Source organism: Eleutherodactylus coqui, chromosome 6 (assembly GCF_035609145.1).
Source record: "Eleutherodactylus coqui strain aEleCoq1 chromosome 6, aEleCoq1.hap1, whole genome shotgun sequence".
Taxonomy (NCBI): Eukaryota; Metazoa; Chordata; class Amphibia; order Anura; family Eleutherodactylidae; genus Eleutherodactylus; species Eleutherodactylus coqui.
The window spans coordinates 7,834,672-7,858,934 of NC_089842.1; the positions used below are offsets into that span (position 1 = coordinate 7,834,672).

Below are 24,263 nucleotides of genomic sequence, written 5' to 3' on the forward strand. Positions count from 1 at the left end.
TCACGCACACACAGCTGTGGTACATTCATGTCACACACACACAGCTGTGGTATATGCATGTCACACACACACAGCTCTGGTACATGCACGTCACACACACAGCTGTGGTACATGCAAGGAACACACACACAGGTGTGGTAAATGCATGTCACACTCACACACAAACAGCTGTGGTACAAGCCTGTCACACTCACACACACAGCTCTAGTACATGCACGTCACACACACACAGGATCTGGTACATACACATCTCACACACACACAGCTCTGGTACATGCATTTCACACTCACACACAAAGCCCTGGTACATGCACATCAAACTCACACACACTCAGCTCTGGTACATGCACATCAAACTCACACACACTCAGCTCTGGTACATGCACGTCACATCCACACACAGCTTTGGAATATGCATGTCACACACACAGCTGTGGTACATGCACATCACGCACTCAGCTGTGGTACATGCACATCACATACACAGCTGTAGTACATGCACATCACAAATACAGCTCTGGTACATGCACATCCCACACACAGCTCTGGTACATGCACATCACACTCACACACACACAGTTGTGGTACATGCACATCACGCACACGCAGAACTCTGGTACATGCACATCACACACAGAGCTGTGGTAAATGTACGTCACACCCACACACAGCTGTGTTACATGCACGTCACACCAAACACAGCTATGGTACATGCACGTCACACGCACAGCTGTGGTACATGCACATCACACACACAGCTGTGGTACATGCACGTCACACACAACTTTGCTATATTCACATCACACACAGCTGTGTGCACAACACGCAACTAAGCTGGTACATGCACATCACACTCACACACACACAGCACTTATACATGCACGTCACACACACAGCTGTGGTACATGCACGTCACACATACACACAGCTCCGGTAAATACATTTTTCTGCACACCCTGCACACCCTGATCACCCTGGACTCCTCCCACACAGGTGACTGATCACATGACAGTGACATCATCACTGTAAGCACCTCGCTGTTGTGCGGCTTTGCAGGTTTTTGTTAGTAAAGTGAAGAACCTGTGATGACGTCACCATCATGTGATCAGGGGCGGAGCATGTAATTCACACAGTCACTCACGGACAGGTGGTTGTTAGTATTTTGACTGGGGTCTGTTGCTCAGGACCTCCACTGTCCTCTGGGCCAACGCGCTAGTTTCTCGAGCTCATTTCTGCAGGAAGAAGACAGCTCTGGTCTTATTGTAGTTGCCTGGATTGCTATTGCAGTCCACATTCCCATTGAATTGAATAGCATGTAATATCAAGCCTAGCCACCGCATTAAAAAATGGAGCTGTCTGCTTCCTGCTGAAATCAACTAGGGACACAATTACTGCAGCCCAGAGAACTGCTGATTGATGGGGGTCACAGGCAGTAGGTGTCAATAGCACAGCAGTAGTGGTCTATCTTGAAAATAGGCCATTAATTATTGAAAACTAGACAACCACTTTAAGGCCGGCTGTCTACAGGCGATGCGGTATCCCGCAGCGCAGCTCCGCTACGGGAGCCGCCGCCAGGGAGCTGGAGCCGCCGCTGAATCTCTGCCGTTCAGCCCTATCTAATAGATCACAATGATTCTCCTCTCGTGGACAGGTACCGTTGCTTTCCATAGCAATGCTGCTACGGGAAGCGTCGGCTGGCATGTTTCGCCGCCGGTTTACCGCCGGCGAAATCACTGCTGTGGACAGGGGGCCTTACAGTTGAATTAATGGCTGCATTTGTCTGTGGCACAAAATAAAAAGAAGAGTAACCACAAATGTTATTAACCTGAACAGAAATAGGATAAATCTTCAATTCAGATTTGATGTAATTGAAACGTCTGTTCTCTTTTTAATATAATTTGCATTTCCAGCTTCCATCCCTACATGACAGCTATGATTAGGAGGTTTACGACGTTAATTAATTATGCTATTTTTAGACACGGCTTTATGATATTTGATGATGATCTTTGAACTTTCATTTAAATGTTGGGTGGTACTACAGTGAAATGTGTTGCTGATCTCTGATTTATAACAGATTGTTATCATCCCTCCGCTCACGGTTGAGTTCAGCAGACTCTAATGGGACATTTACCCACAATGATTACCGCTCAAAATTAATTCAAACTAACTAAATTGAGCGATAATCGCCCGGTGTAAATACAAAAACCTAGTTTACAATTCGTTCTCTATTCATTATCACTGACTTTCAGGTGAAGCGCTGAGTGAGAAGCCCGCGATCTAGTGGTGAAGTCTGTCAGTCTAAACGCTCTACACGTGCGTCAACAACCTTCGCGGTCACGTCAGCGCTCGTGCAGATGTTTAGACGACTCTCATAAAAGGGACATCAGTTAAGAGTCAGGTTGTCTAACATGTCTGAATAACCGCATATTATTATCTATTAACAGAAGCTTCTACGGTAACTTCATCTCCAGGGCTGTTTTTGACTTCCTCTGGATCAAATTGGGGAGTGATAGGCTGAACTAGATGGACAGAAGTCTTTCGTCAGCCTAGCATACCGTGTTACAAGCAGACAATAAAAATAAAACCTCCTTCTAGTGATATATTCAGCACACACCCATTGTCCTACTTCATTTGCTTTGGTTTAACAAGGTATCGCTTCTGCTGTTCCAGTTAAACAGAATTCATAGATGACGGAGAGAGCGGCGTGGTAAGTTCAACTTTGTGTAGTGTAGAGATAGAAATGGCAGAGATACATATAGATATGAGATAGATAGATAGATAGATAGATAGATAGATATGAGATAGATAGAAGATAGATAGATAGATAGATAGATAGATATGAGATAGATAGGTATGAGATAGATAGATATGAGATAGATAGATAGATAGATAGATAGATAGGAGATAGATAGATAGATAGATAGATAGATAGATAGATAGATATGAGATAGATAGATATGAGATAGATAGATAGATAGATAGATAGATATGAGTTAGATATATATGAGATAGATAGATAGATAGATATTAGATAGATAGATAGATAGATATGAGATAGATAGATAGAAGATAGATAGATAGATAGATAGATAGATAGATAGATAGATAGATAGATAGATAGATAGATAGATAGATAGATAGATATGAGATAGTTAGATAGATAGATAGATAGATAGATAGATAGATAGATAGATAGATAGATAGGAGATAGATAGATGATAGATAGATAGATAGATATGAGATAGATAGATAGATAGATAGATAGATAGATAGATAGATAGATAGATAGGAGATAGATAGATGATAGATAGATAGATAGATAGATAGATAGATAGATAGATAGATAGATAGATAGATAGATAGGAGATAGATAGATAGGGGATAGATAGATAGATAGATAGATAGATAGATAGATAGATAGATAGATAGATAGATAGGGGATAGATATAGATATGAGGATAGATAGATAGATAAATAGATAGATAAATAGATAGATAAGAGATATGTGTAAATTTTCACTGCAGAATGTGTTGCGGTTTTGTGATCCGATAGATCCCGCACGGACGTCACGCTGGCAAACTTTTTCATTAAAAAACACAGATTTCCAGGCAGATTCAGAGCTTTTCCGCAGTGGAAAAGCAGCAAAAACCACAACAATGCTGTATTTGCGTTTTTTGATACAGAGTTTTTGTTACCCATTGATCTCCATGGAGAATATCTGCAGCAGTCGCGCACGGTTACCGCAACATAAATGGACAGATTTTAAAACCGCAGCGTCTTTCAAATGTTATGCTTTTGAGAAGTAAACATTTGTGACGTGTAAAGCTGATTTGTTGGATCGCATTAACTTGTACTGTAAACGCTGCGGAGTCTCCACAGTGGCTACACAAGCAGACATTCGCAGCGATTACAGTCATGGAGTTTTGCCCTTACGCACATATATTTACGTACATAATATGGAGTACTGAATCCCCATTGATGTGCACTGTGTATGGGTTATGTGTTATATTTGCACTGTGTATGGGTTATGTGTTATATCTGCACTGTGTATGGGTTATGTGTTATATTTGCACTGTGTATGGGTTATGTGTTATATCTGCACTGTGTATGGGTTATGTGTTATATTTGCACTGTGTATGGGTTATGTGTTATATTTGCACTGTGTATGGGTTATGTGTTATATTTGCACTATGTATGGGTTATGTGTTATATTTGCACTGTCTATGGGTTGTGTGTTATATTTGCACTGTGTATGGGTTATGTGTTATATTTGCACTATGTATGGGTTATGTGTTATATTTGCACTGTGTATGGGTTATGTGTTATATTTGCACTGTGTATGGGTTATGTGTTATATCTGCACTGTGTATGGGTTATGTGTTATATTTGCACTGTGTATGGGTTATGTGTTACATTATGCACTGTGTATGGGTTATGTGTTATATCTGCACTGTGTATGGGTTATGTGTTATATCTGCACTGTGTATGGGTTATGTGTTATATTTGCACTGTGTATGGGTTATGTGTTATATCTGCACTGTGTATGGGTTATGTGTTATATTTGCACTGTGTATGGGTTATGTGTTATATTTGCACTGTGTATGGGTTATGTGTTATATTTGCACTATGTATGGGTTATGTGTTATATTTGCACTGTCTATGGGTTGTGTGTTATATTTGCACTGTGTATGGGTTATGTGTTATATTTGCACTATGTATGGGTTATGTGTTATATTTGCACTGTGTATGGGTTATGTGTTATATTTGCACTGTGTATGGGTTATGTGTTATATCTGCACTGTGTATGGGTTATGTGTTATATTTGCACTGTGTATGGGTTATGTGTTACATTATGCACTGTGTATGGGTTATGTGTTATATCTGCACTGTGTATGGGTTATGTGTTATATTTGCACTATGTATGGCTTATGTGTTATATTTGCACTGTGTATGGGTTATGTGTTATATTTGCACTGTCTATGGGTTATGTGTTATATTTGCACTGTGTATGGGTTATGTGTTATATTTGCACTGTGTATGGGTTATGTGTTATATTTGCACTGTGTATGGGTTATGTGTTATATTTGCACTATGTATGGGTTATGTGTTATATTTGCACTATGTATGGGTTATGTGTTATATTTGCACTGTGTATGGGTTATGTGTTATATTTGCACTGTGTATCGGTTATGTGTTATATTTGCACTATGTATGGGTTATGTGTTATATTTGCACTATGTATGGGTTATGTGTAGAGATGAGCGAACGCGTTCGTCCGAGCTTGATATTCGTGCGAATATTAGGGTGTTCGGGATGTTCGTTATTCGTGACGAACACCATGCGGTGTTCTGGTTACTTTCACTTCCTTCCCTGAGACGTTAGCGCGCTTTTCTGGCCAATTGAAAGACAGGGAAGGCATTACAACTTCCCCCTGTGACATTCAAGCCCTATACCACCCCCCTGCTGTGAGTGGCTGGCGAGATCAGGTGTTCGCCTAATATAAAAGTCGGCCCCTCCCGCGGCTCGCCTCAGATGCGGTGTGAGTTAGATGAGGGACAGTGCTGTTTATACCGGAGCTGCTGTAGGGAAAGAATTGGTAGTTAGTGTAGGCTTCAAGACCCCCCAAAGGTCCTTATTAGGGCCACTGATAGCTGTGTGTTGGCTGCTGTTAGCAGTGGGATTTTTTTTTTTCTCAAAATCGCCTCTGCAGAGCGTTGCACCTGGCATTAGGGACAGAAGTGCTGCATAGGCAGGGAGAGTGTTAGGAGTGAGTGTAGCCTTCAAGAACCTCAACGGTCCTTTCTAGGGCCATATTTATCCGTGTGCAGTACTGTCCAGGCTGCTGTTGGCTGTGCTGCATTTTTTTTGGGCTTCTCAAAATCGCCTCTGCAGAGCATTCCACCCTCCATTGATACTGCAGGGAAAGAATTGTATAGGCAGGGCCACAACACAGTTATTATTCATAGAATATACGCAGTGCTGCCTGTTGGTGGGAAAAAACTGAAAACAAATCTATTTGTCCAGCCTGTGTCCGTCCTTACGCCTGTGGAGACGTGTGAGCTGCGTGAAAAACATTGCTAAATCATACGCAGCCAGCTACGCTTTACTGCTGGCTTCGCCATTTGCTTTCCTTAATTGGGAAAAAAAATACCTGCTCTCCAAGAGTTATAATAACTCTGCTACCCTCACGTTCTGTGACACATAAGCAGGGACACAGCACAGTTATTAAACTTCTCAGGTTCATTGAATATACGCAGTGCTGCCTGTTGGTGGGAAAAAACTGAAAACAAATCTATTTGTCCAGCCTGTGTCCGTCCTTACGCCTGTGGAGACGTGTGAGCTGCGTGAAAAACATTGCTAAATCATACGCACCCAGCTACGCTTTACTGCTGGGTTCGCCATTTGCTTTCCTTAATTGGGAAAAAAAATACCTGCTCTGCCACAGTTAATAACTCTGCTACCCTCACGTTCTGTGACACATAAGCAGGGACACAGCACAGTTATTAAACTTAGATTATTCATTCACTAGAGGCAGTGGGGCCTTTCGTTTTCCAAAAAGGGCAAAAATTATATTTGGCCTGCAGTCTTGCGCCAATTTATTTCCTGCCTGTGAAATCAAATCACTGGTAATACAGCATGCTGAGGGGTAGGGGTAGGCCTAGAGGACGTGGACGCGGCCAAGGACGCGGAGGGCCAAGTCAGGGTGTGGGCACAGGCCAAGCTCCTGATCCAGGTGTGTCGCAGCCGACTGCTGCGCGATTAGGAGAGAGGCACGTTTCTGGCGTCCCCACATTCATCGCCCAATTAATGGGTCCACGCGGGAGACGGTTATTAGAAAATGAGCAGTGTGAGCAGGTCCTGTCCTGGATGGCAGAAAGTGCTTCGAGCAACCTATCGTCTACCCGCAGTTCTGCGCCGTCCACTGCTGCCAATCCGAATCCTCTGTCTGCTGCTCCTCCTTCCTCCCAGCCTCCTCACTCCACTACAATGACACCTGCTCAGGAGCGGGAACACTCTCAGGAACTGTTCTCGGGCCCCTGCTTAGATTGGGCAGCAGCGGTTCCTCTCCCACCAGAGGAGTTTATCGTCACTGATGCCCAACCATTCGAAAGTTCCCGGGGTCCGGGGGAAGAGGCTGGGGACTTCCGCCAACTGTCTCAACAACTTTCTGTGGGTGAGGAGGACGATGACGATCAGACACAGTTGTCTTGCAGTGAGGTAGTAGTAAGGGCAGTAAGTCCCAGGGAGCAGCGCACAGAGGATTCGGAGGAAGAGCAGCAGGACGATGAGGTGACTGACCCCACCTGGTGTGCAACGCTTACTCAGGAGGACAGGTCTTCAGAGGGGGAGTCAAGGGCATCAGCAGGGCAGGTTGCAAGAGGCAGTGCAGTGGCCAGGGGTAGAGGCAGGGCCAGACCGAATAATCCACCAAGTGTTTCTCAAAGCGCCCCCTCGCGCCATGCCACCCTGCGGAGGCCGAGGTGCTCTAAGGTCTGGCAGTTTTTCACAGAGACGCCTGACGACCGACGAACAGTGGTGTGCAACCTTTGTCGCGCAAAGCTCAGCCGGGGAGCCAACACCAACAGCCTCACCACCACCACCATGCGCAGACATATGATGGCCAAGCACCCCGCAAGGTGGGACAAAGGCCGTTCACCGCCTCCGGTTTGCACCCCTGCCTCTCCCCCTGTGCCCCAACCTGCCACTGAGATGCAACCCCCCTCTCAGGACACAGGCACTACCGCCTCATGGCCTGCACCCACACCCTCATCTCCGCTGTCCTCGGCCCCATCCAGCAGTGTAGTTCAGCGCACCGTTCAGCCGTCGCTTGCGCAAGTGTTCGAGCGCAAGCGCAAGTACGCCGCCACGCACCCGCACGCTCAAACGTTAACCGTCCGCATCGCAAAATTCATCAGCCTAGAGATGCTGCCGTATAGGGTTGTGGAAACGGAGTCCTTCAAAAGTATCATGGAGGCGGCGGCCCCGCGCTACTCAGTTCCCAGTCGCCACTACTTTTCCCGATGTGCCGTCCCAGCCCTGCACGACCACGTCTCCCGCAACATTGTGCGCGCCCTCACCAACGCGGTTACTGCCACGGTCCACTTAACTACGGACACGTGGACAAGCACAGGCGGGCAGGGCCACTACATCTCCCTGACGGCACATTGGGTGAATTTAGTGGAGGCTGGGACAGAGTCAGAGCCTGGGACCGCTCACGTCCTACCCACCCCCAGAATTGCGGGCCCCAGCTCGGTGCTGGTATCTGCGGAGGTGTATGCTTCCTCCACTAAAGCACCCTCCTCCTCCTCCTCCTCCTCTGTCTCACAATCAAGATGTGTTAGCAGCAGCATGTCGCCAGCAGTCAGTGTCGCGCGGTGTGGCAGCACAGCGGTGGGCAAGCGTCAGCAGGCCGTGCTGAAACTACTCAGCTTAGGCGATAAGAGGCACACGGCCCACGAACTGCTGCAGGGTCTGACACAGCAGACCGACCGCTGGCTTGCGCCGCTGAGCCTCCAACCGGGCATGGTCGTGTGTGACAACGGCCGTAACCTGGTGGCGGCTCTGCAGCTCGGCAGCCTCACGCACGTGCCATGCCTGGCCCACGTCTTTAATTTGGTGGTTCAGCGGTTTCTGAAAAGCTACCCACGCTTGTCAGACCTGCTCGTAAAGGCGCGCCGGCTCTGCGCACATTTCCGCAAGTCCCACACGGACGCTGCCACCCTGCGCACCCTGCAACATCACTTTAAGCTGCCAGTGCACCGACTGCTGTGCGACGTGCCCACACGGTGGAACTCTACGCTCCACATGTTGGCCAGGCTCTATGAACAGCGTAGAGCTATAGTCGAATACCAACTCCAACATGGGCGGCGCAGTGGGAGTCAGCCTCCTCAATTCCTTTCAGAAGAGTGGGCCTGGTTGGCAGACATCTGCCATGTCCTTGGTAATTTTGAGGAGTCTACCCAGGTGGTGAGCGGCGATGCTACAATCATTAGCGTCACCATTCCTCTGCTATGCATCTTGAGAAATTCCCTGCAAACCATAAAGGCAGCCGCTTTGCGCTCGGAAACGGGGGCGGGGGAAGACAGTATGCCGCTGGATAGTCAGGGCACCCTCCTGTCTATTTCTCAGCGCGTACAGGAGGAGGAGGAGGAGCATGAGGAGGATGAGGAGGAGGGGGAAGAGACAGCTTGGCCCGCTGCTGACGGTACACCGGCTGATTGCCTGTCATCCTTTCAGCGTGTATGGCCTGAGGAGGAGGAGGAGGAGGAGGAGGAGGATCCTGATAGTGATCTTCCTAGTGAAGACAGCCATGTGTTGCGTACAGGTACCCTGGCACACATGGCTGACTTCATGTTAGGATGCCTTTCTCGTGACCCTCGCGTTGCACGCATTCTGGCCACGACGGATTACTGGGTGTACACACTGCTCGATCCACGGTATAAGGAGAACCTGCCCACTCTGATTCCCGAAGAGGAAAGGGGTTCGAGAGTGTTGCTATACCACAGGACCCTTGCGGACAAGCTGATGGTAAAATTCCCAGCCGACAGCGCTAGTGGCAGAAGGCGCAGTTCCGAGGGCCATGTTGCAGGGGATGTGCGTAGATCGAGCAGCATGTACATCCCAGGCAGTGCAACAGTCTTTAAGGGCCTGGCCAGCTTTATGGCTCCCCACCAAGACTGTGTCACCGCTCCCCAGTCACGGCTGAGTCGGCGGGAGCACTGTAAAAGGATGGTGAGGGAGTACGTAGCGGATCGCACGACCATCCTTGGTGACGCCTCTGCCCCCTACAACTACTGGGTGTCGAAGCTGGACACGTGGCCTGAACTAGCCCTGTATGCCCTTGAGGTGCTTGCTTGTCCTGCGGCTAGCGTCTTGTCGGAGAGGGTGTTTAGTGCGGCTGGGGGAATCATCACAGATAAGCGTAGCCGCTTGTCAACCGACAGTGCCGACAGGCTAACACTCATCAAGATGAACAAAGGCTGGATTTCCCCAGACTTCTGTTCTCCACCAGCGGACAGCAGCGATACGTAAGCAATACGTAGGCTGCACCCGCGGATGGAAGCTACGTTCTCTCTCACCATCCAAAACGGGGACATTTCTGCTTCATCAATCTGTGTCTAATATTCCTCCTCCTCCTCCTCCTGCTCCTCCTCCTGAAACCTCACGTAATCACGCTGAACGGGCAATTTTTCTTAGGGCCACAAGGCTCACTCAAATAATTTTTCAGAATAATTTTTATAAGTTTCAATGCGCTTAAAAGCGTTGGAACTGTAACTTGAACCAATTTTTCGTTACACTGGGCTGCCTCCAGGCCTAGTTACCACTTAAGCCACATTAACCAAAGCGATTAATGGGTTTCACCTGCCCTCTTGGCTGGCCATGGCCAATTTTTGGGATGTACATTAGTACTGTTGATACAGCAATTTTTGTGGGCCCTCGCCTACAGTGTAATCAAATTAATTTTTAGCCCACCTGCATTACAGCTGACGTTACCTCAGCTGTGTTGGGCAATGCAATGGGATATTTCTATGTACCGCCGGTGGCTTCCTGGCACCCACCCAGGCAGTGGGTCCACAGGGAGTTAAACCTACATGTGTCCACTTGTAAAGAATCCCAGTCTGACTGGGGCATGCAGTGTGGGCCGAAGCCCACCTGTATTACGCACGACATTACTACCTCAGCTGTGTTGGGCAATGCAATGGGATATTTTTGTGTACCGCCGGTGGGTTCCAGGGAGCCACCCATGCTGTAGGTGCACACTGAGTTTTTAATACATCTGTACACTTCTAAAGAACCCGTCTGACTGGGGCATGCAGTGTGGGCCGAAGCCCACCTGTATTACGCACGACATTACTACCTCAGCTGTGTTGGGCAATGCAATGGGATATTTCTATGTACCGCCGGTGGCTTCCTGGCACCCACCCAGGCAGTGGGTCCACAGGGAGTTAAACCTACATGTGTCCACTTGTAAAGAACCCCAGTCTGACTGGGGCATGCAGTGTGGGCCGAAGCCCACCTGCATTAAGCACGACATTACTACCTCAGCTGTGTTGGGCAATGCAATGGGATATTTCTGTGTACCGCCGGTGGGTTCCAGGGAGCCACCCATGCTGTGGGTCGACAGGGACTTCACAATAGGGAGTTGTACCTGCCTGTGTCTATGAATTAAAAAGCCCGGTCTGACTGGGGCATGCAGACACCTTGACAGAATGAATAGTGTGTGGCACATAGGTTCCCCATTGCTATGCCCACGTGTGCAGCTCCTGATGGCGGTGGCACAGGATTCTATTTCTCATTGCTTCTGTACAGCATTGTGGGCTATCGCTCCGCCACTTTTAAAGAGGGTCGCTGCCTAGCCGTGCCAACCTCTGCAGTGTATGCCTGCGGTCCCTCGTCATGGCAGACGCAATTCTAAATAGACATGAGCGTGGTGTGGCATGAGGGCAGCTGAAGGCTGCGCAGGGACACTTTGGTGTGCGCTGTGGGGGGGAGGGGGTGCGGTTGGGCAGCATGTAACTCAGGAGAAGTGGCAGTGGAGTGTCATGCAGGCAGTGATTGTGCTTTGTTGGAGGTAGTGTGGTGCTTAGCAAAGGTATGCCATGCTAATGAGGGCTTTTCAGAAGTAAAAGTTGTTGGGAGGGGGGGGGGGCCCACTCTTGCCGCTATTGTGGCTTAATAGTGGGACCTGTGAACTTAGGATGCAGCCCAACATGTAGCCCCTCGCCTGCCCTATCCGTTGCTGTGTCATTCCCATCACTTTCCTGAATTGCCCAGATTTTCACACATGAAAACCTTAGCGAGCATCGGCGAAATACAAAAATGTTCTGGTCGCCCATTGACTTCAATGGGGTTCGTTGTTCGAAACGAACCCTCGAGCATCACGGGAAGTTCGTTACGAATAACGAACACCCGAACATTTTGGTGTTCGCTCATCTCTAGTTATGTGTTATATTTGCACTATGTATGGGTTATGTGTTATATTTGCACTGTGTATGGGTTATGTGTTATATTTGCACTATGTATGGGTTATGTGTTATATTTGCACTGTCTATGGGTTGTGTGTTATATTTGCACTGTCTATGGGTTATGTGTTATATCTGCACTGTGTATGGGTTATGTGTTATATTTGCACTGTGTATGGGTTATGTGTTATATTTGCACTGTGTATGGGTTATGTGTTATATCTGCACTGTGTATGGGTTGTGTGTTACATTATGCACTGTGTATGGGTTATGTGTTATATTTGCACTGTGTATGGGTTGTGTGTTATATCTGCACTGTGTATGGGTTATGTGTTATATTTGCACTGTGTATGGGTTATGTGTTATATTTGCACTGTGTATGGGTTATGTGTTACATTATGCACTGTCTATGGGTTATGTGTTATATCTGCACTGTGTATGGGTTATGTGTTATATCTGCACTGTGTATGGGTTATGTGTTATATTTGCACTGTGTATGGGTTATGTGTTATATCTGCACTGTGTATGGGTTATGTGTTATATTTGCACTGTCTATGGGTTGTGTGCTATATCTGCACTGTGTATGGGTTATGTGTTATACTGCACTGTGTATGGGTTATGTGTTATATTTGCACTGTGTATGGGTTATGTGTTATATTTGCACTGTGTATGGGTTGTGTGTTATATTTGCACTGTGTATGGGTTATGTGTTATATTTGCACTGTGTATGGGTTATGTGTTATATCTGCACTGTGTAGGGGTTATGTGTTATATCTGCACTGTGTATGGGTTATGTGTTATATTTGCACTGTGTATGGGTTGTGTGTTATATTTGCACTGTGTATGGGTTACGTGTTATATTTGTACTGTGTATGGGTTATGTGTTATATTTGCACTGTGTATGGGTTATGTGTTATATTTGCACTGTGTATGGGTTATGTGTTATATTTGCACTGTGTATGGGTTATGTGTTATATTTGCACTGTCTATGGGTTGTGTGTTATATTTGCACTATGTATGGGTTATGTGTTATATTTGCACTGTGTATGGGTTATGTGTTATATTTGCACTATGTATGGGTTATGTGTTATATTTGCACTGTGTATGGGTTATGTGTTATATTTGCACTGTCTATGGGTTATGTGTTATATTTGCACTGTCTATGGGTTATGTGTTATATTTGCACTCTGTATGGGCTGTGTGTTATATTTGCACTGTGTATGGGCTGTGTGTTATATTTGCATTGTGTATGGGTTATGTGTTATATTTGCATTGTGTATGGGTTATGTGTTATATCTGCACTGTCTATGGGTTATGTGTTATATCTGCATTGTCTATGGGCTGTGTGTTATATTTGCAGTTACATTGCCTTTGCTAACTTCTTCTAAACTGAATTTCTTGCCGTCTATAAAAATCCCAGATTTATTACAACCTGTGTACTTTGCCTCCATTTGCTGTGCTGTATCCGAGCCCTTGTCACTCCCTACCTGCGATCTTACAGTGAGCTAAATAGATAGATATACTGTAGCTGTTCTGTGAATTCTAGTTTTCTGTGACGCTTTGTATCCCTTCTCAGCAGGCACAATGAGCTCCCGCCTGTCATATAAGGGTTATCTGATCTCATTGGTGGCCTTCTGTCTCCTGGTCAGCATGATTTATCACCAAAGCTTAAAAAAGGTAAGAGCATTGTGATCACTGAATGTTTGTACTGTCAGTATAGTAGGAAGTCATGGGGGCCGATCATTTACTAAAGAAGGCAGTGAAAAAGCGAACACCCACAGCCTTTAGGCTCCCTTCACACACGGCATCTGAGCTGCGCCACTGTTTTTGAGAAGTAAACATTTGTGACGTGTAAAGCTGATTTGTTGGATCGCATTAACTTGTACTGTAAACGCTGCGGAGTCTCCACAGTGGCTACACAAGCAGACATTCGCAGCGATTACGGTCATGGAGTTTTGCCCTTATGCACATATATTTACGTGCAAAATATGGAGTACTGAATCCCCATTGATTTGCACTGGGGCATCTAAACCAGCGTTTTTCACGCCCGGCGGCCTGCACACTGCATGCATTAGTCAGCACACAGATAAAGAAAATGCCAGCGTGTCAGAGGCCGTACGGCGAACAGCAGAGGTAGCGATGCCTGGATTGCTGACTAATTATGTGTTGAGGAAGATACAACTAGGTCGTTTCATAGATCACTGCTGCTCCACCTCTGTTTATTCAGATTTTATTGCCTGTGCATAGAGATGGGAAGGCCTGGAAAAAAACTGGAAAAATTGCGGGAAAAATAGGCTTTTTTTCCCTTTTTTCAAAAGCAATTTTTTTCGGAAACATTGGGAAAAAAAGTTTGTGGAATATGTTATTTTTCAATAATAAACAATCTATCTATGACAGGGCATTCAAACGGTATAACATAAAAAATGGCTTTGGGGAAAAAAAAAGTGAAAGAAACCAGTTTTTTTTCCAATTTTTCAGTTTTTTTCCCAGGCCTTCCCATCTCTAGTTGTGCGCTCCGTTTCCACCTAAAAAGGAAGAGTGCATCTAGGATATCAGGCATATTAAAAGTACAAAGCTGCACTGAACGGCCCCTTTATTAGATGCCTTGCACCTTTATTAGACCCCCTGCCTCTCACAATTGGTGCTTCCCTGTATGGTAATTCCCCCCGTGACCCCGGCGTGCGGCATAAAATCACGTGACAAGTTTTCCGTGGATCAGTTTCAGTGTGAATCCACATTAGATGGAAGATCCAGCGATCGGAGCGACTTCCAATGAGCCCGGTCATCGATGCTAGGCTGGCCAGGGCCGGGATGTCACTGCGGACTGCGTGTCATCTCTAGTTCTGGCTCCCACTGCCCCCAGTCCAGTGGAATGTGATGGCGGGGGTAATCAGGACGCACAGAAACAGCCGAACGGACTTAACTGCACTATTTCTGTAACTCTCTTAGAAGTTTCTAAGGGCTCATTCACACGGGCGTATTGTCAACGCTTATTTCCCGTGTATAACACGTGGTGAATGGAGGTCATGAAAGTCGCACAAAATGAAGTTATACATATGACTGCATGCCCTATTTTTTCGCGTTACTCAGAACGCATCGCTCATTATTTTCAATGGGACAGTTAACAGTTAAACGCATCACATGCGATACGATGTGCATGCGAGCGCGATCTTATGTTTCTCATTAAATCAATGGGAAACACCTGCCGATCCTCCAATAAGTGTGAAACAAGCGCCGCATGATCAGAAGTGATGTAAGGCGGTTTGCATAAAAAACGCCTCATATGTGTGAGTAAAACGCACATTGGCAGGCGCGATATTGGGATGGATTTCTCGGTCCGATATCATGGTCGCCCGTGTGAAGGTAACCTTATGGAAACAATGTAGCAAAGTACCCACAGCTCCTGAGTTGTAGAAACATTGTTGCTTGCAGTGCTACACGGTTTCCTTAACCGCCATTGATTTATATGCTGTATATCCCTTTAAGGTGCTTGAGGGAAAGCAACAAAGGCAATAGTTACTAAAGTCATACAAACCAAACAAAGACATAATAGGAAAAGAAAGCTTGGAAAACCATTAGACCGACTACACCAATGCCATTGTAGACTCATTGATGACTGTAGCACTTCTATTATTTTTTCTCTTTGACAGCCTTTTAATAAAGAGGATCGCATTGAATTAACTAATGGCGCCACTAAACCACCTTCAGCAATTCAAATGCGGGTCAATGAAATCTACAATCAGATAGACCAGAGGATGCCTAGAGTAACTTTCGCCCATAAAGACAATACAACCAGCGCCACTCACAGCAAAGTGTTCATCAAGAACCCCCAAACCCGTTATTGTGTTGGGGACCAGTTAACCGTACGGGTCGATGTATATGACTATCTAGGAAAGAGAAAAACCTACGGAGGAGATTATCTTAGATCAAGAATTTCCAACCCAAAGACGAGAGCAGGCTCTTCGGGAAGTATCAAAGACTTTAACAATGGAACGTATCACATTGATTATACCTTGTTTTGGGAAGGTGCAGTGGTGGTGACCGTATTTCTCATACACCCAAGTGAAGCAGTCTCCGCACTCTGGAAGGCAAGAAACAGCTGGTACGGCTATGTAGAGCACGAAGGGAAATTCATAAGAGAAGGGGAAGAGAAGGTGACAAAGTGTGGATTTGCACTCGATACAAAAGAGGAGCTGTGTGAATACGCTGACCACGACAACGAGGAATACTTTTATTGTGTCAAACCTCAAAATTACAGCTGTGATTCGTATGCGGAGTTTAAAAATTGGAAAACTTCCCGTTCACGGCTGTCCCAACTGGAGGCAAGTCTGCTGGACAGGTAGGTGATCATACCGTTATTTTAGAGAACACATTAACCCCTTAAGGACACGCCATATTTTGGGCTTAAGGACGCAACGATTTTTGGCGGATTTTCATCTCCATTTTTTAAAAGCCATAACTTTTTTATTTTTCCTTCACTTTTTATTTTTCCTTATTGGTATGAGGGCTTGTTTTTTGTGCGGTGAACTGTAGTTTTTACGATTGCCATTTTTGGAGTACATTGACTATATTGTAAAACTTTTATTATTTTTTTTATACTAATAGGGAGAGAAAACGCATCAATTCTGCCATAGATTTTTTTTTACAGCGTTAATCATGCAGCATAAATGACACAATACATTTTTTCTGTGGGCCGCTACGGTTACAACCATACCAAAATTCTTTTGTTTTTTTTAGGTTTTCCACTTTTTCTGCAATAAAAACCCTTTTTTGGGAATCTTTTTATTTTTCTAAATCGATGCATTCAAAGTCCTATAACTTTTTTATTTTTCAATGGATGGAGCTTATTATTGTGAGATGAGCTGTAGTTTTTATTGGTACCATTTTGGGGTACATACGGCTTTTTTAAACACTTTTATTGCGTTTCTTGGGAGGCAAAAAGCTAAAAATTAGCCTTTTGCCTCAGTTTCTTAGCGTTTTTTTACGATTTTTGCCATGCAGAACAAAAAGTATGTGCAACTTATTGTACATGTCATTTCGGACACGATGATACCAAATATGTGGGATTTAAATTTTTTTTCATGCTAGTATGGGAAAAAGCACAAAAAAGGTTTTTTTAAAATGTTCTTTTTTTATTTTTTTAATAATATCTTTTTTTTTACACTATTTGTGTCCCTGTGAGGGACTTACAGCATAGCACCCATAATCACTATGATAAGGCATTGCAGGACTTCTCTCCTGCAATGCTTTATCGCTTATTACAGCTATCATAGGCAGTGGTAATAGAGGACGCTTGTAGGTTGTGTCCTGTTCTCATGGTAGTCAGCCGGGCTCTCTGCGATTACATCGCGAGAGCCCGATAACATCACAGAGGAAGCGAGCTCCCTCTGTCAACGCTTCCCATTTCGTGATCTATATAGATCACGGCAGGGAATGGGTTAACAGTGGGGGACACTGCTTCGATTCACCCCCGCTGTTGCAGCAGGAGCCCGGCTATTAGTGACAGCCGTCTCCCGCTGCCAGATAGCGCGAGATCTCTTCTTGACTGCAAGCAGGTAAGCAGTGACGGATAAATTTGTTATTGAGTAAAATACGTTTCAAAGCAAGGGGCCTCTTCATCAGTAAAGCTGTGATACAGGCAGTAATCACCAGTATTAATGCAGCTTTTGTATGGTTCAGTAACGGGAAGTTAAGAATTAGGCACAAATTGAGGCAAAAGGACCTCAATTGCCAAGAGCATCTTCATTGCTTAAGTTGCACAACGTACCACGTTTTTACAGTTCATTCACATGATTCTTAATGCCCACCCATCAGGGTAAGGCATCCACCTCATTGCCAGCACTTTCGTTTGAACTTCATCTCTATGTTTTGCTCGTGGCCATACCCAACATTCTCATCTTTAAGGACCATTTCAAGTTTGCTCCACCCACGTTTTCTTCATACTAGTTCCCTAGACTGGTAATGCATTGAATTAAATGTCATACTAACCTAGGTCACTGCAATGTGTACACACTGGCAGCCGGGGGCAGCAGACCCTTGCCAATCAAAAATTGACTATCTATCCAGAGGACACGTCATCAGTAGTGACAAGGTGGACAGCCCCTCTAATAGGTTTTCAACTTTGTTGAGAAGATTAATGCGCCAGGTAGGAGATTGTAGGAATATATAATTCTTGTGCAGATGTGTAGGAAGCAAATGTTAAATTCTTTGGTAAATTCTATTTCCTAAATTAAAAGAGCTCCAATTTTTTCCTTTAGGTCGAATGTCAGAGTAGAAATTCCCGTAAATTTTGAGGCAGTGAATGTCGTTCTCTGTAACAGTAAGTACGAACCATTATATAAAGTGGAAATGAGCTTCTGGTATGTCACAGGAGATTTTGGGAACCATTCAGGTGTCATGGCTGCCTAGGGTCTTCTGAAGACCCTTGAATGCCTCGAGTGGTTGTATATGATGATGTGCCTGTGGCCTGTGTCATGCCTTAACCCCTTGAGTGGCGGGTTTCCAACCACCCTGTTGTGCCCACCAGGGCAGGTTTTTTTAAAATGGTCTAATCATTGAATTTCAACTAATTTTGCAGTTGCGTCTCAAGAGCCATAATTTTTTCATTTTTCCATTGACATGGCCATATGAGGGCTTGTTTTTTGCGGGACAAGTTGTGATTTTTTAAACAGGGGGGAGGAAAAAAAGAAATGGGGAAATAAGAAAAAAAGGGGCCATGTCATTAAGGGGTTAAATAATGTATTAGCTTCCTTCTCTGGGTCATTACGAGGCATGGATACCACATGTGTGATTGTATTTTTGATTTTTTTACAAAGTAAAGGGAGACAAGTGTTTTTATTATTTTGTCCCTTTAGGGGACTTCCACAGGGACCCATCAGGACCCCCTGATCACATTCCGGGGGTCTGATGGTGACAGCCCTTTACATGCTGCAGTGACAGCCCTTTACATGCTGCAGTCACATATACTGCAGCATGTAAAGGGTTAACACAGCAGAGATCGGAGGTTTTCTCTGATCTCTGCTGTAAGAGCAGGTACCTAGCTGTCCTCTCACAGCCAAGCACCAGCTCTCCCTGCCACAGAGACCATTTGCTTGCTTCTGACAAGCCAATGGTCTCTATGGCAACCTGTAAACAAAGCAGGAGATTGCCGGCATATCGGCAATATCTTCTGCTGGTTTTTCAAAGCCCTTGCTTTGTTCTCTGTGGGTCTGTGCAGGCAGAGCACACTGTCACAGCTTGTGGCATTGTGCTCTGCAGCTCCCATAGTGATACATAGCCTGGAAATCTTCCGGGCTATGTCGCTATGAGCAGTGGAGCTCGTCCCGGAAAATTTCCGGGCGTGCCACTCAAGGGGTTAATAGGATGTTTGTCAGAACACAGTATAATGCAATACCGTGTACAGCCCTAATTCCAAAAAAGTTGGGATGCTGTGCTAAATGTAAATAAATGTGAAGAAAAAAGAATTGTAATTTTTTGGAAATCTCATATAATTATATTCTATTCATACTAGAACACAGAACACATAGAAGAAGGGGGAAGGGCGACCTTTTTCTATTTCACTTAAAAAATTAACTCAATTAGAAATTGATGGCAGCAGCACATCTCACAAAGATTCAAATGCTCGCGAGTTCAAGTCCCCTAAGTAAATGTGTAAAAAAATTTAAGTTTTTTGCAACGGCTGTGTACATAAAAGTATGAACTATTAAAACCTTACAAGGTTTATGCCAGACGGTGAATTAAAATTTGAATTAAAAGTGATTAAAAATATGTGTGTTTCCCAATGGTATTAATAAAAACTACAGTTCAACCTGCAAATAAACAAGCCCTAACACAACCCAATTAACAAAAAGATTAAAATGTTACGGTTCTCAGAATAAGGGTGAAGTCACACGAACGTATATCGGCTCGGTTTTAACGCCGAGCCGATATACGTTGTCCTCGTGTGCAGGGGGGGGGGAGGAAGGAAGAGCCAGGAGCTGGAACTGAGCTCCCGGCCCCTCTCCGCCTCCTCTCCGCCCCTCTGCACTATTTGTAATGGGAAGAGGTGGGGCGGGGGTGGGGTTAAGTTCTGAGAATTATCCCCGCCCCCATCCCGCCTCCTTTCATTGCAAATAGTGCAGAGGGGCGGAGAGGAGGCAGAGAGGGGGCAGGAGCTCAGTTCCTGCACTTGGCTCTTCCACCCCCCCCCCCCCTGCACACGAGGACAACGTATATCGGCTTGGCGTGAAAAACGAGCCAATATATGTTCGTGTGACTTCACCCTAAGGAACGCCATTGTGCTCACATATTTATCCACTTGTGTTCCTATGATGATGTTCCATGGTTTTTTTCCTATCTCTCTTTACCAGCCTCCAGTTCTGACCTGTTAAACTATGTGACTGCTGCAGCTTATTACTAGGGTTGGGAGACCCAAAAGCAGTGGGGACCATGAAAATGTCAGGATGACAGCACCAGGGGATTGATAGTGGAGTGTGTCTGTATATACAGGACTGTACAAAAGTTTGGGGCAGGTGTGGAAAAAAATGCTGCAGAGTGGGAATGCTTTCAGAAATAGAAGAGTTACTGTGTTTCCCTGTCTTATATTAATTTTTAGACCACAGGGTCTTATTTTCAGGGGGTGTCTTATACTCACCTAGCAGGCGCTGTCCGGGTCCCTCCCATTGGTCTCTGGTGCTCTGTCAGGCTTCCGTGCAGTTCTTAGAGCCGACAGTGCATCGCTTGCTGGTTACGGGGGTTGAAAACCCAGCCTCCAGCAAGCGATTGCTTTGATTGGCTGAGCCGCGGCGCTCAAGGACCAATCACAGCCAGCGCTCAATAAACCGATCACTGACATTCAATGCAATGCTGTGATTGGTTCATTACAAGCAAATGATGCTCTGTCGACGTGCTTCACTGTTGCCTGCAGACACTCATTATTGTGCTGCTCTCTAGACCTTCGGTAATCAAGCTGCCTTTTGTTGCAGACAAATTTCACATTGTGATTCCTCAGTCTGGAGCATCGGCTGCCATTTTTCTGCCCCGGTTCTTATGTTTTTGTGCGTAGTTGAGTCACTTGGCTTTGTTTCTACATGGAAGGTATGGCTTTTTGGCACAGTTCTTCCATAAAGGCAACTTCTGGCCAGACTTCTTCAAACAGTAGATGGGTGTACATGGGTACTACTGGTTTCTGCCAGTTCTGAGCTGACGGCACTGCTGGACATCTTCCGATTTTAAAGAAAGTAAGCATGATGTGTCTTTTATCTGCTACACTAAGTGTTCGAATTGGGGTTACCACCAGGGGTGCGGGGGTCCGGGCTGGCATCTCTGTCCGGGGTTCTCCCACTCTGGTGGTTGGTCACGGCGGCCGGCGGTGCACCTCGCATTGTGTGCGGGCACGCCCATCTACTAGTCAGCCACGCGGCACTCTGGTCAGTGCCTGCCGCCGGGGGGAGGCATTTTCATAATTCCCCCTGGTGGTCATGTGTCTCTCCCCGCCCTCTGGGCAGGGTGTTCTACATATAAACCTTCTCAGCCAGTCCTTCCTTGCCAGTGTTTGGTTTTTTATCTGTTCTGCCGACACATGTTATCTTGGACCTGACTTCTAGTGTTTGACTACTGCTTGCCTCTGACTTCTCCTCTGTTTATCCCTCGGTACTGCGCATGTTCTGACCTTGCCTGGTTGACTATTCTCTGGTTGCTGATTTGGTTCTGTTGCTATTCAGGTTCCCACCTGTCTATTTCCCCCGTTTCTCCTTCCCGGGTTCCCTGACAGTAGTGCAGCGCAGGGACCATCGCCCAGTTGTCGCCCTGGTGCCTAGCCCAGGGGGGCAAGTAGGTAGGGACACAGGAGAGGGTTGGCATAGGGATTCCCTGTCCATCTGCCCTGGCCAGCCCTAACAGAAACACTGGCCATAACACTGCTGGGAACCTGTTGCGACTTCTCCGTTTAAACCCTGATATGGAGCCTGTTGCAGGCTTGCTAATCAGGTGCAAGCCTTAACAGGGTTGGTGCAAGATTTGTCCGCTCAGCTCCAGCATCAGCAGCAGACCGCTGCTGGTACTCCAGTTACCATTGCTGCAGCCCCGGACTCGGGGTTCGAACCCAGGGTAGCGCTACCTGATGTGTTTTCAGGTTACCGTAGGACATTCTTCGTTTTCTGTGAAGCATGCCGGTTATATTTTGAATTACGCCCCCACTCGTCAGGTTCAGAGTAACAAAGGGTGGGCATTGTAATTTCACACTTGAGAGGCAGCTGCAACAGTAGGCATTTTCGCTGCCCTCCAACTCACCACCCAGCCAATCGGTCGATGCGTTTTTTACGGGGCGGGATATGCTGTGAGCAAGTTGTTAGGTTTTTGACAGGGAAGTCGTCCTGCTCCCAGTTTCGGCAGTTTTGTGTAGAGTCTAGATGGAACAACCGCGCTCTGAAAGATTTGTTTCTTACTGGGTTGTCAGAGTAAGTTAAAGATCTGTTGTTGTCGCACCCGGAACCCGAGACCTTAGAACAGGCGATGACTATCGCAGTAAAAGCCGACCGTCGTCTTAGGACCCGACGCAAGACTCAGACCGAACCGGTGGTGAACCAGTCCGAGAATCCACCCATGACCTCAACTACCAACAGAGTCGAGGCAATGGAAGTGGGCTCTTTATCCCCGGAGGAGCGCAAGGAATTTCAGCTCAGGAACCAATTATACCTCTATTGCGGAGGTCCAGATCATTGGGTCGCCAGTTGCACCAAGAAACAGCCGTCAGAGAAACTTCCGCTCCTAGGCGATATCCAGAGGGAGCGCCTAGGAGCTCAGGTACTTCCAAAATGTTCTAAATTGTTAGTGCCATTCTCTATTATGTATGATACGCTATCATCAATGGTCTGGCCTTCATTGATTCGGGGGCCGCCGCGAACTTTGTTAATTTTGAGTTTGTTAAGTCTATGTCTGCCTGCCTGTTACCAGTTAATCCTCCTATCCGGGTCTCGGGTATCGATTCCACCCTGTTATTAGCAGGGTTAATCAATAAGAGGACCCCAGAACTAGTTTTTTTCTGTAGGGGCGCTACATTCAGAGGTGTGCTCATTCCTGGTGATGGAGAGCCTTTCCGCAGATTTTGTCCTTCGCTTACCCTGGCTCCGGCAGCACAACCCCCAGTTTGATTGGTCCACCTATGAAATAGTAGAGTAGGGGCAAGGTTGTCGTGAGCATTTAGTCTCCGTCCAGGTGCACTCCACAGAGTGTAAGATAAAGGGGTTACCTCAGTATATTGAGGATTTTTCTGATGTTTTCTCTAAACAACTTTCTGAGACATTACCCCCGCACCGGGAATGGGATTGTAAGATCGATCTTATTTCCGGGAGCAAGATCCCTAAGGGGAGAATTTATAATGTAACTGTCCCTGAACGCGAGGCTGTGAAGGAGTATATCACTGACAGTCTCGCAAAGAGACATACACGTCCTCCCATATCACCCGCAAGGGCAGGATTAGAAAAATGGTGGGCTCCAGCCCTGCGTTGATTATAGAGCCTGGAATAGAATAACCATCATAAACCAGTACTCCTTGTCTCTGATCTCTGATCTCCTCAACCAGGTTGTAGGGGCCTGTTAGTTCTCCAAATTAGACCTCCCGGGGGCTTATAATCACATCCGGATCAGAGAGGGGGATGAATGGAAGATGGCGCTTAATACTCCGTTGGGGCATTTTGAATGTCTAGTCATGCCATTCGGGTTATGTAACACGCCAGCTATTTTTCAAGGTTTTATAAACACTATTTTCCATGACATTCTGGACGCGTTTATGGTTGTTTATTTGGATGACATTCTGGTATTATCTCCTGATTGGGAGTGCCATGTCAGGCATTTAAGGACCGTGCTGTCCCGTCTTCAAGCGCATCAATTGTATGCTAAGTTGGAGAAATGCCTTTTTGGGGTACAGGAAATTGCCTTTCTGGGATATGTCATTTCTCCATCAGCCATCCGGATGGACTCGGACAAGGTCAAGGCCATCATTGATTGGGTGCAACCCACCAACTTGAAGGTGTTACAATGCTTTTTGGGGTTTGCAAACTTCTATCGGAAATTCATTAGGAACTTTTTGGTGGTGGCCAAACCCTTGACAGACTTGACCAAAAAGGGGCTAAAGTGGATTCCTGGTCGCGGGAGGCTGTGGAGGCCTTTGTAGTTCTCAAGAGGGCTTTTTCCACATCACCAGTATTGGCTCAGATGGAGCTAGATCGCCCGTTCATCATTGAAGTGGATGCCTCCGAGTATGGTGTGGGAGCAGTCCTCTCGCAGGAATCTTCCAGCCGACCTGGTCTCCAACCCTGTACG

The 24,263-nt window shown here is 46.0% G+C and overlaps 1 protein-coding gene across 1 annotated transcript in view; it reads left to right on the forward strand.

Annotated features, from left to right (window-relative positions):
- Nucleotides 1-2,575: 2,575 nt before the first annotated feature.
- Nucleotides 2,576-24,263, forward strand: part of DRC12 (dynein regulatory complex subunit 12 homolog) — a 117,159-nt gene continuing 95,471 nt past the window's right edge. Inside the window, exons 1-4 of the mRNA XM_066606115.1 lie at nt 2,576-2,707; nt 13,540-13,640; nt 15,614-16,302; nt 18,221-18,282. Coding sequence (XP_066462212.1) covers nt 13,548-13,640; nt 15,614-16,302; nt 18,221-18,282 — 844 coding nt within the window. The 5' untranslated portion in view covers nt 2,576-2,707; nt 13,540-13,547. The remainder of the gene's footprint in view (nt 2,708-13,539; nt 13,641-15,613; nt 16,303-18,220; nt 18,283-24,263) is intronic.